Source organism: Hyla sarda, chromosome 1 (assembly GCF_029499605.1).
Source record: "Hyla sarda isolate aHylSar1 chromosome 1, aHylSar1.hap1, whole genome shotgun sequence".
Classification (NCBI taxonomy): Eukaryota; Metazoa; Chordata; class Amphibia; order Anura; family Hylidae; genus Hyla; species Hyla sarda.
In genome coordinates, this window is record NC_079189.1 from 183,390,873 (window position 1) to 183,404,168 (window position 13,296).

The 13,296-nt window shown below is 40.3% G+C and overlaps 1 protein-coding gene across 3 annotated transcripts in view; it reads right to left on the reverse strand.

Moving 5' to 3' along the window:
* The window catches only part of LOC130361904 (bifunctional heparan sulfate N-deacetylase/N-sulfotransferase 4-like), a 428,712-nt gene that overhangs the window by 61,788 nt on the left and 353,628 nt on the right, over window positions 1-13,296 (reverse strand). For all 3 annotated transcript variants that reach the window (XR_008891199.1, XM_056565565.1, XM_056565577.1), the window contains exon 7: window positions 4,895-5,077. Coding sequence is in view for 2 of the 3 variants with exons in the window: in XM_056565565.1 (XP_056421540.1) it covers window positions 4,895-5,077 (183 nt within the window). In the remaining variant the exon portion in view is untranslated. The remainder of the gene's footprint in view (window positions 1-4,894; window positions 5,078-13,296) is intronic.

Consider the following 13,296-nt stretch of genomic DNA (forward strand, 5'->3'; position numbering starts at 1 on the left):
ACATAACTTTATCGACTTCATTTCAACCTTGATTCTCAAATATCCTTGCAAATGCCCCAAAATGTATAAAACAACAATGCTGCAGGTGTTTTTTCCCCCTTTAGGTATAACTTGAGGGGTAGTTGAGGTCGGGTGTTGTAAAACACTGCCTAAGGACACCTGTATGTAAGACACCTATGGTTTTCTATGAGAGCCTACTATACCACCCAGAATGAAACTTTGCATATGATGCTACATTTTCTATTTTTCCCAGAAAACTGTAGACCACAGCTCCACTCCAGCTAACTCCACACACCTGTGCCAAGGACCCATCGGCACCTCCCCGGCATCAAAGCATCAAAATCCAAATAAGGATAAAGTCCAGCACTCGGGGATAAAGTAAAATCTACTTGCTTTATTAATATAAATACTAAGACAATACAGGTATGCGGTGCGTGAAACGCGTCAGATACTTACTGCTTTGTACCTGTATTGTCCTGGAATTAATATTAATAAAGCAAGGAGATTTTGTTTCAACCCTGAGTGCGGGACATTTTCTTTGTTTGGATTTTCTATTTTTAGTAGGATATATCTATATAATTCAATGAAATATACAAACAAAGGTCATCAGAACTACAACACAATTCAGAGCATTATACAGCATATGTAGCACCCATGGCTCTAAAGTACAGAGCTAAATAGACTGTCACCTTATGATGTTTAAAGATGCTCTATTAGGTCCTTTATCTGAGAAGATTGAGGATGAGCTGCAGCTACAGCTGTTTTCTATAATATGAATATGAGTTTGTGTACAGAGGAAGTTAGACTTTTATGCCCGTCACTCTTTATTTATTTTTTGCTATGTAGCTTTGATGTATAAATATATATATATTTTATTTTTATTTTCTTATTTATTTAAATTAATTTAATACAAAAAAATCTCATACCATTAAAAAATACACAGAATCCCAACCACCCACTAGAAGCTGGAATAGGAGAGGGAGAAAAAAATCTCAATTAATCCTTAATCCTCAGCAAAAACCTTTCCCGACTTTCTATTCCAAATGATATTAAATCTAGCAATACCCTTTTTTTGATTTCCTGGCCAGGGACCATTCATATTGCTTTACTTTTTCACTAATTTAAATGAAATATAATACTATATAGTTATACTTAGAACAGAAATGTAATCTACATTTAAATGCCCTCACTATTTAATAATAGACCTATAGTAGAACACAGCCACTAAAAGTCATAGTAAAATCTATGTTGTCATGTGATCTTGTTTATTCTCCATAGGGAAAAAGATCACAAGTGATCTTTTTCCCCATTGGGCATAAATAAAATATACCGCAACCTTGATATTATTGCAAGTTCCTGTTACTGTGTAGCCCTAGCTTTACAAAGGTTAAATGTTTCTGCTTAAAATGACTTAAGAACTCTATATACAGTATATATTGCTTTTAACTTTATGACATTTTGTGAATTAGAGCAAAATTGGGCTATTGATTGTACATTATTAAGTAATACTTATAAGATATGTTTCAGGGGTTCATGAAACCCCTGGGTGTGATCAACCTGAGTCTTAATAGCATATATCATACCAATGTAGTATGAAAACAGCTTTACCTACAGCTTAGGGAATAAAACAGACATTTTCTAACTATAATATTGCTCCCTAGTATACATACATTCCAGTGGAAATTGCAGAGTTCTATATTCAGCTTACATGAAAGAAATATAATTGAATAAAACTGGCCCATTATCTTGAACCAAAAGGGGATTGTCCTGTTTCTTGGACTGCATTAATAATAAATATAGCATTGAAGCTACAGTATTTCATTTATTACATTACAGACATGTTTGGTAATAGACGTAATGCACAGTTAAATAAAATCAATAGATTTAAATTAAACTTCCTTTAATCAATCACAACCTCTTATCTGGACTGTAGACGCTTGTCAAGGTTTGTAGAGGGAAAAGGACTTTGTAGAAGCATATACAAAAAGGCAACTAATAGGTAGATGTTACTGTATGGGAATTTTGATTCCGGAGACCTGAATTTCCCCAGGAAATAAGCAAATACAAGGGTCACCTCTCTTCTGATTCCTACCCATTAACTGCACTTTGCAGAGGACCCTGACGACAAGTGTTCTTCATTTTCCCTTCAGCACCACAACAGGGAAAATGAAGCCTTAGGCCCCATTCACTTTATGGTGATTTCTCTCACAGCAGCCTCCCATTGAGCTCAATAGAAATTCTACCGTTCTGTCCACAGAATATTCATAGCAGAACCTGAAATAAGGAAATGCTTCAGAAAGAGATGCTTTTTAAAGCAGTTCTCTGACCCCTCCCCCATTTGGTGGCGTACTTAAACAGGAATATTTTAAAATTGAAACCCAAAGGAGACAATTTACTACAGGAATTATAGCATGGTTTTGTACAAACACTTCTTTAATTTTAAGTGGGTATTCCAGGATTTTTTGGATTTTTTGTCTTTCAGCCCATTATGACAGGTTATTATATTGTGCAATCTGCTTCTATTACCTCTATGCACAGGACCCACAGCAGGAAGTGCTGTAGTGCAAGTCTTTTTTTGTTACTGTTGTCTTTGTTCTTTCCCAGCATTCTGTGCAGCTAGAGACAAATCAAAAGTTACATGGTCTTAAGGAGGAGTTGTTATTCTCTAGAGGAGGGGTCCTCAAACTTTTTAAACAGGGGGCCAGTTCAAGGTCCCTCAGACCGTTGGAGGGCCGGAATATAGATAAAAAAATTTAAAAAAACTATGAACAAATTACTATGCACACTTATATATCTTATTAGTGGACTACCCCCTTAAGTATGCAGCACAGTTCCCCCCACCTTAGGTTGGCAGCATAATTCTCCCCCATTAGGTTGGCAGTATAGTTCCCCCACATTAGGTTGGCAGTATAGATCCCCCCACATTAGGTTGTAGTTCCCCCACATTAGGGTTGGCAGTATAGTTCCCCGCACATTAGGTTGGCAGCATAGTTCCACCACATTAGGTTGTAGTTCACCCACATTAGGTTGGCAGTATAGTTCCCTACATTAGGTTGGCAGTATAGTCCCCCCCACATTAGGTTGGCAGTATAGTTCCCCCCACATTAGGTTGGCAGTATAGTTCCCCCCACATTGGGTTGGCAGTATAGTCCTCCCACATTAGGTTGTAGTTCCCCCACATTTAGTTGGCAGTATAGTTCCCCCACATTAGGTGCAGTATAGCTCCCCCACATTAGGTTGGCAGTATAGTTCCCCCACATTAGGTTGGCAATATAGATCCCCCACATTAGGTTGGCAGTATAGATCCCCCCACATTAGGTTGTAGTTCCACCACATTAGGGTTGGCAGTATAGTTCCCCCACATTAGATGCAGTATAGTCCTCCCACATTTAGTTGGCAGTATAGTTCCCCTACATTATGTTGTAGTTTCCCCACATTAGGTGCAGAATAGTTCCCTGAAATTAGTTTGGCAGTGTAGTTCCCCCACATTAGGTTGTAGTTCCCCCACATTAGGTAGGCAGTATAGTTCCCCCAAATTAGGTTGTAGTTCCCCCACATTAGGTGCAGTATAGTCCCCCCCATTAGGTGGAGTATAGCTCCCCACATTAGGTGCAGTATAGTTCCCCCCACATTAGGTTGTAGTTCCCCCACATTTAGTGGGCAGTATAGTTCCCCCACATTAGGTGCAGTATAGTTCCCCACATTAGGTTGGCAGTATAGTTCCCCCACATTAGGTGCAGTATGTTCCCCCACAGACATACAGCCTCCAGCCATACAGTGTATGGCTGGAGGCTGCATGCCTGTGTACTGCCCCACTTTGGTGCTCCGACCACCACTTCTCCGGTCCGGCCATAGCAGTAGGTCCCGGGACCAGAGGAACGGTGGTCGGAGCACCGAAGCTGACATGCCGCTGGTAAAACTTACCAAGCTGGCCAGCGCACGTCCTGCTCACTGCTCCATTCCTCCGCTCTCTATGGGCACACACATGGGACGTCAGTGACGTCCCTGCGTGTGCTACCTCCCGGCAGTCCTTGCGTTTTTAAAGTAAACGTGGGGCCACCGAGAGCGCATCCATGTGTCCCGAAAACATCTTTTGAGACAGAGGGATGTTCTTAGGCAGCGGCGGTCCAGATAAATGTCCTCGGCGGGCCGCATGTGGCCCGCGGGCCGTAGTTTGAGGACCCCTGCTCTAGATGGTTGGTGGATAGCAGGGTGGAAGGGATTTACTGAAGTTTGAAAAACCTTGCACAGAGGTAATAGAAGGATATTACACAGCATTATAATTTGACAATATAGACTGAAAGGCTGAACAAAATACAATCCTGGAATACCCCCCCCCCCCCCCAAAAAAAAAAATAATCAAATCAACTGGAGCCAGAAAGTTAAACAGATTTGTAAATTACTTTACAATACATCCAGTACTTATCAGCTGTTATATGCTCCAGAGGAAGTTGTATGCTGACACCTCTGTCCATGTCAGGAACTGTCCAGAGCAGGATGGGTTTGCTGTGGGGATTTGCTCCTACTCCGGACAGTTCCTGACACAGAAAGAGGTGTCAGCATAGAGCATCATTTGGTGTTTATGTTTTGGTGCAGTCATTTTAAATACGTTGGAATTTTTGTTTTGGCGCAGAAACACTGCAAATTCTCTGCTGAAGATTTTCGACAGCATAAAATCCGCAAAGTACTGACATTTTGCAGATCTTTACAATGCTGATGTTAAAATTCATTGAATGTTTTGGATATTTAATTTGCTTATGAATTTTGTGATTTGAGAATTGAGGCTATGAAGCTGCACATGGACAGAGGATGATGTTAGGGACTCAAACGTGTGCAAACAAACACACGAACACACAGACTTAGACATATATTTGCATACAGGCATTGTTGGTACCTGCCAGAGAGGATTCTTCTGTTCAGGGAAGAGTTCAAAATATTTCTGGGCCAGCTGTAGTGGAGGCAAGGTCTGCAATTTCAGGTTGGTCCATGTTTGTACAAAGTTAGCAAGATTTACAAAGGTGTACAAGCCGAGGCGATCATTCCCATAGTTCGACAAGTGTGTCATAAAGATGCTGATCTGTAATAGATATGGATGGGTGTAAGAGACAACAGACACAGGATGCTGAAATAAAGCTTGTGATCAATAGATGGCAGTAAGAACACATAGTGATAACTTGGCTTCAGCAAACGTGTCCTAATGAGATCCTTCTCCGACTACGGAACGTGAAGACACCTAAGCATTGCATTATACAGTTATGATACACAGTGTTATATGACAGCATCATGTAAAAAAGACAAACAGTACTGTTTGTCTTTATTTTGCTGTGCGCATGCATCTGTATAGAGTCAATACTGCTTTAGATTACAATGCAGAAATCTATATGGAAAGCTATTATTTTAAGAGCAGCATTAGGCATCAAGGACATTTATTGCACCATTTCCGAGTGTATCAATAAGTCTGTGGATGGCAACATTCTTGAGTGGATGCCAGAACTGTTACATTAGGAAGCCATACTTGGAGATAAAGCCATCTACATAGTTAAAAACACTTTTTATCTTTAAACACAATATCCAAGCTATACCTTTCCCACGCTATTTACCCCCTCCCCCCATTGTAAGGCAAGACCTTTCATCCCAATAATTTTGTCTGCAGGTGTTGTAGCGAGATGTCACATTCCATAGAAATGCATTTTGACACACATTGTTTGTGACTGAAAGCATCTGTGATGCCTCACTGCATCTTTTGTGTGATCTGACACTGTTGAGCGACAGTGACACTACATAGTCTTCAAGGAAAATTGGTACTGTGACGAGACAGCAGCACTACTTTTCTATGGACTCTATGCAGGTAAATAGCACATTGAGTGTCTAGTCTTGACCTCAGCTAGAGTCAAAAGTGAAACTGTGATAGTGAACCTAATTTTAATCCTATTACAAATGTAAAGGATTTATCCACTTTGGACCCATTACTTCCAAATACCCCATTATACGACAGTTTCCATCTCTATTATTCAAACCAGAGACTCCAAAGAACAACTTTCACTCTGTAGGTTCTAGTGACCTACGTAGACAAGATAGGCTGCTCAAGCTCACCCTTGCTATATAAGTAAGGATGAAAACACAACAGTCAATAGTGTTACAGTTGGCCATATGCAGTACATACATCTAAAACATTGCTGTTAACCTGTGTTTTTATTTTAGATTTACCAGTTTTTGCTATTTAGCAATTAGGGTGTAATTGCTAAAACTGCCAAGTGCTGATAAAACACAGGTTAACAGTTGCATTTCAGCAGTATTGACTTCACTTGGTGAACAATGATATAACCACAATGCAACCTTATTGTGTAGTATCACCATAAGGCTGGGTCCACACTACGTTTTGTCCCATACGGGACCACGGTTTTAGGTCCGGTTGTAAAAGCGCATACGGCGCAAAAATGAGCCGACCGGACCGAACGTTTCACTCCGGTCGGCTCATTGAAGTGAATGACATACGGGAGCGCATACGGTCACATACGGGAGCGCGAGGTTTTAGCTCCCTCCTGCCGTATGCGCTCCCGTATGGGACAAAACGTAGTGTGGACCCAGCCTAACAAGGCGTTGCTGAATTTTGTGTTGATACTGAATGAGTATCGTTCTGCTATTCAGTGTAGTTATTTGAGTTACTATTGCCTTTTTTGTCATCTTGAACCAGTCTGCTCATTCTCCACTGACCTCAACAAGAAATTTTCATCCACACAAATGCTGCTCACTGTATATTTTAATTTTTTTTGGACCATTCTATGTAAACTCTATAGATGGTAATTCATAAAAATTCCAGGAGTCTCTGAAATACTCAAACCATCCTGTCTGACACAACACACCGTGCCATGTTCAAGGTCACTGGAAACCCCTTTCTTCTTCATTCTAATGCTCGGTTTGCACTTCAGCAAACATTGTTTTGACCACATCTACATGCTTGATTGCATTGAATTGCTGACGTGTGATTGGTTTATAAGATATTTGTGTTAACAAGAAATTAACTAGGTGTACGTAATAATGTGGCCACAAAGTCCAAAAAATCACAGCACCAAACAGGCCCAGGATCTTGTGCAAAAAGCTGGAGTCCTTTATTATCCCATAATCAATTGCAACCTTTGTCAAGCTGCCGAAACGTTGCAACTGATTATGGGATAATAAAGGACTTCTGCTTTTTGCACAAGATCCTGGGCCTGTTTGGTGCTGTGATTTTTTGGACTTTATATCTGCACCTGGGTTGGCTCCCTGGTCAATCACCTGCACAGAGGCCTCAACTTGATGCTGTCTGTCTCCTTTTCTATCTTTCTAATGAAGTGACCAGTGAGTTTGTGTATGTATATAAAGAATTTTTTAAACTTTCAGAAATGTGAATTTATCATGTTCACAAGGGTCTAAAATTCTGCAGATTTGCTGTAGATTTTGACTTTCCTATTAAAGCTGGTTGGGGAAATCAGCAATACATCTGCTGCAAATTCAGTTCCATCTGAACATACACCAATAGGCTATTTGTATATCAAAAAGGAGGTTCCCTCACTTGAGACATCAATGTACGCACTATAATGTAGAACTGCTTTACACTGACCTTTTTTTGAATGGCTTCTATGCAATGCTACATTACTCCTATGTTAACTTATAGCCATATAAGGTAAATATAGTATTTTTTATAGAATCAATATAATATCAAGTGGTTCATTTACTTTACATTTTTCTGGTTATAAACTCCCTCAAAATAATCATTATGATACAGAAAGTGTTTCATGTCACTTTAGACCGCATGTTTATTTTCGCTATTATTCTGTATTTCCATGCAATTTATACCCCCTTAATACAGTCACTGCACTTAATATTGTGTAGTAAGCAATAAATTAGTCTTTTCACTATACCAGCATATATCAACGACCAGCTAAGTTAGTTGTTTTTCTATGGACACTGGTCAAGGGCAATAACATGACTGCATATACGTTTTCTTTAAATTTGTAATTTTCTGGTTCAGTACCAGTATTCTTTTCAGCATACCCCTGAGCTATTACTTTACAGACCATGGAATGATACCTAAATGTAATGCTACAAATAAAAAGTCCTCTATGCATTGGTATCATGTATAAGATAACAGAGTTCAGTACATGCCATACTTTTAATAAGGAAATACAGTATAAGATAAGAGTTATGGTCTTATATATCTTATTATTTTTATCATAATAACTGACACTTTTACTATCACAGATTACACAGATTATAAAGCATTTCTTTAACTCATAATTTATATGCAAACAGTACAGGAATATGAAGAATATTTTATCTAACATGTCACTCAACTCACAATTTGCTGTATAAAGTAAGGCTACATACATAACAACATTGTCACATTTATTCATTCATTCATTCAAGTGACCTTTTCTTTATGCCAAATGTTTTATATAACCTTCATACACTCATACAAGAATGCTGTATACACACATACCCCTTTATGCACACTGCATCTAAAACTATTTTTACGAAAATACTATTAAAGGTAATCCATTAGATTTATGCTACCAAGGGACAGCGTGGAATGTCTCCAGGTGCTCTCCTGTGCTCTTACTCCGCCTTCTGATGATGTCCTATTTCAGCCAATCAGTGCTTTTTTTTTTTTTTTTTTTTTTATCCTCATAAATGGCTCAAAAATGGATCAAAAACTATTCATTGATATATAAAAAAAGATGATTTTACTGTGTGCAAACATAGCCTTAAAGGGGTACTCTGGCCCTAGACATTTTATCCCCTATGCAAAGGATAGGGAATAAAATGTCTGATTGTGGGAGTTCCTTCATTGGGACCCCCTGCGGTGTCTCTGCAGCTCCCAGCATTCTAAACAGTATGTTTAGAAGGCTGGGTTCTCGCGGCAGGAGATGTGCCGTCACGCCACGCCCCTTTGTGGGGGATAAGATGTCTAGGGGCGGTGTACCCCTTTAATCTGTTGCAGAAATCTAAGGGCCCATCTCAGATTGTTGCCACTGATTCTTTTGTCAGAAAAATCTGTTCTGTGAACATAGGTAAAGGAATTGCTATTACTGGAATAAAAATTGATGCCATCATTTCATTTTGTCAGGATTTACTTTACTTATAACTGTATATTTAGAAAAAGCTATTTTAGGAAAATTTTGTGAGCAAAGCAAATATATGAATTTCACGTTTGTTTTATTGTGTAACATCTCTACAATAACAGGTGGAGGGTTATCCACTTTGTGCTTAGCTACCGTATATACTCGAGTATAAGCCGAGTTTTTCAGCACGATTTTGCATGCTGAAAACGCCCCCCCCCCCCTCGGCTTATACTCGAGTGAACTCTCTGCCTTTCAATCCCTTCTCAGTGGTCTTCAACCTGCGGATCTCCAGATGTTGCAAAACTACAACTTCCAGCATGCCCGGACAGCCGCTGGGAGTTGTAGTTTTAAAACATTTGGAGGTCCGCAGGTTGAAGATCAATGCCGGGCATTCGTCATCATCCAGACCCCCCCCCCCACCCTTTAGTTTTCTACTCACCTCCCCTCGGTGGGAAGGAAGAGGGAGCTGGTTCGGGCCATCTATTCTGCAGGGACCGTCCGGAGGGGAGGGTTAGTCATTCCGGGCTGTCCATCTTCACCGGGAGGCCCTCTTCTCCGCTCCGGGCTGGCCCCGGCCTAGTGACGTTTCCTTGACGACGACACACAGGGACGTTCATGCGCAGGGACGTCCCTGTGCGTCGTCATCAAGGCAACGTCACTAGTCCAGTGAGGGCCTCCCGGTGAAGATGGATAGCCCGGAACGACTAACCCTCCCCACTGGATGGTCCCTGCAGCATAGATGGCCCGGACCAGCTCACCCTTCCTTCCCACCGAGGGGAGGTGAGTAGAAAACTAAAGGGGGTCTGGATTATGATGAAGGCCCGGCAGTGGTCTTCAACCTGCGGACCTCCAGATCTTTCAGAACTACAACTCCCAGCATGCCCGGACAGCCGATGGCTGTCTGGGCATGCTGGGAGTTGTAGTGTTGCAACATCTGGAGGTCCGCAGGTTGAAGACCACTAATTGAAGGGATTGACAGGCGGTGATGATGAAGGGGGGGGATGATGACGAGGGGGATGATGACAGGTGGTGATGATGACGGGGGTCTGGATGTTGACAGGGTGATGAGGACGGGGGTGTTAATGATGACAGGGGGGGATGATGTATTTCCCACCCTAGGCTTATAGTCGAGTCAATAACTTTTCCTGGGTTTTTGGGGTGAAATTAGGGGCCTCAGCTTATATTTATGTCGGCTTATACTCGAGTATATATGGTACATTTTGCACTATAAACAAAGCATCTGGAGAGATACATAAGATACATAAGTAAAACTCCTATTTTTTTTTCCCATGGATTTATATACTGTATGTCAAAAAATTATACAGAAGCCAACATAAAATTCACAGTACATGGCAAATCCATATCAAAATCCCCATCATATGTGGTTTTAGCAGTAGATTCGTCCATGGCATAAAATTACATTATGCGTAAATCTGTCCTAAGACTGACTGCCTTAAAAAATTGGCTGTAAAGTTGTTTTATTTTGTGCTCACTAAATATTTGCTCTCAACATCTCAGCTTATGCACCCAAGGTAAGCTTTCTAAAAATACACAGAAAACTGAAGGCAAATTGGCTCAAGTGACCTTTTCTTCCCATTATCCCAAATGTTTTAGTCTGCTGGCATCTGTTTCAGCTTTCCCAACACTTTATATTGATGCGGGATTCCCTTGTGTTTATGCCAAGGAGGCACGAGCTGTAAATAATGCAAACAACACACCATGGACAGTCATGTCCCTTATTTAGCTTTCTCCTATTTGATGCAGTATACAATATCAGTCGCCCAGAGCTGCTTTCCTGCCCAGGGTCCATGGTCAGAAGCAATATTTCCTATTCTATTGACAGTTGGAGATGCATCTAGTTATCTCTTATGGGCCATGTTAAATTGGTAAGAAATGTTCGCTGGTTACTTTTTTGCTAAGCATTAGAAACACAATTTTAATAGCAGCAGCTGCGGCAGGCCTGAGATACAATCTCTTTTTATTAGGTCCCTAATCAGAAACAATATGACAAGACCATTTGGATTGCATTTAAACTCGGAGAACCTTACATTGTGTTTCAAGATTTAAAGAGCTTCTGGATTGGGACCAGGGCTCTGAAAGATAATGTGCAATTACTAGTGACACCTGTGATGCAAACAGCAGCACTATATGTTTCATCATTACTTCTGATACCTTCAGCAAGCTTCATGGAACATCCACATACTACCTATGAATATATTGTAGGGATCAGTGAGCCCCATCCATGTAGAAAACAATGGGTTCACAGTCAAACCCGTCAATAACATGTCTGCATTTAACGGTAATGTTTTACAGCAAGCATGTCCATGTTATAGGAGTGGGCTATACAGCTGATTTGTTGTAATTGGAGAGAGAACTTGCCTTGCTATCTAATGTATGAGGAAAAAGCCATTTACTGATTAAAAAGACTGCCAATTTACTGTGTGTGAACATAGCCTTAATTGGATACTCTGCTGGAATTTTTTTTTTTTTAAATCAACTGGTGCTAGAAAGTTAAACAGATTTGTAAATGACTTCTATTAAAAAATCTTTACCCTTCCAGTACTTTTTAGCAGCTGTTTGCTACAGAGGAAATTCTTTTCTTTTTGAATTTATTTTTTGTCTTGTCCACAGTGCTCTCTTCTGACACCTGATGCCCATATCAGGAACTGTCCAGAGCAGGAGAAAATCAACATAGCAAACCTGTGCTGCTCTGTACAGTGCACTGTCGACAAGAGAGCACTGTGGACAAGACAAAAAAGAAATTTAAAAAGAAAAGAATTTCCCCTGTAGCATACAGATGCTTAACTCCTTAAGGACACATAACGTACCGGAACGTCATGTGTCCGCTCTTGATCAATAACGCGGGGCCACGGCGTTAGCTAATAGCGCGCGGCATTGATCGCAGTACCGGCGTGGCTAATAGCGCGCGGCATTGATCGCCGCGTCAAAGTTGAACGCCGAACGTCTAAAGTGAAAGTATGCCGGTTAGCTCAGTGGGCTGTTCGGGATAGCCGCGGCGAAACCACGGCATCCCGAACAGCTTACAGGACAGCTGGAGGGTCCCTACCTGCCTCTTCGCTGTCCGATCGTCGAATGACTGTTCAGTGCCTGAGATCCAGGCATGAGCAGTCAAGCGGCAGAATCATTGATCACTGGTTTCCTATGAGAAACCAGTGATCAATGTAATAGATCAGTGTGTGCAGTGTTATAGGTCCCTATGGGAGCTATAACACTGCAAAAAAAAAAAGTGAAAAAAAAGTTAATAAAGATCATTTAACCCTTTCCCTATTAAAAGTTTGTATCACCCCCCTTTTCCCATAAAAAAAAACACAGTTTAAATAAAAATAAACATATATGGTATCGCCGTGTGCAGAAATGTCCAAATTATAAAAATATATCGTTAATTAAACCGCACGGTCAATGACGTGCGCGTGAAAAAAATCCAAAGTCCCAAATAGTGCATTTTTGGTCACTTTTTATAGCATGAAAAAATGAATAAAAAGCGATCAATAAGTCCTATCAATGCAAAAATGGTACCCCTAAAAACGTCAGATCACAGCGCAAAAAATTTGCCCTCATACCACCCCATATACGCAAAAATACAAAAAGCTATAGGGGTCAGAAGATGACAATTTTAACGTATTAATTTTCCTGCATGTGGTTATGATTTTTTCCAGAAGTACGACAAAATTAAACCTATATAAGTAGGGTATCATTTTAATCGTATGGACCTACAGAATAAAGATAACATGTCATTTTTACCGAAAAATGTACTACCTAGACACAGAAGCCCCCAAAAGTTACAAAACAGAGGTTTTTTTTCAATTTTGTCTCACAATGATATTTTTTCCCATTTCGTCGTAGATTTTTGGGCAAAATGACTGACGTCATTACAAAGTAGAATTGGTGGTGCAAAAAATAAGCCATCATATGGATTTTTAGGTGCAAAATTGAGTTATGATTTTTAAAGGCAAGGAGGAAAAAACGAAAATGCAAAAACGGAAAAACCCTCGGTCCTTAAGGGGTTAAAAGTACTGGAAGGGTAAAGTTTTTTTTTTCATAGAATTAATTTACAAATCTGTTTAACTTTCTGGCACCACTTGATTTAAAAAAAAATAAATAAAAGTTTTCCACCGAAGTACCCCTTTAACCCCTTAACGGCGCAGGACGTATATTTACGTCCTGCGTCGACTCC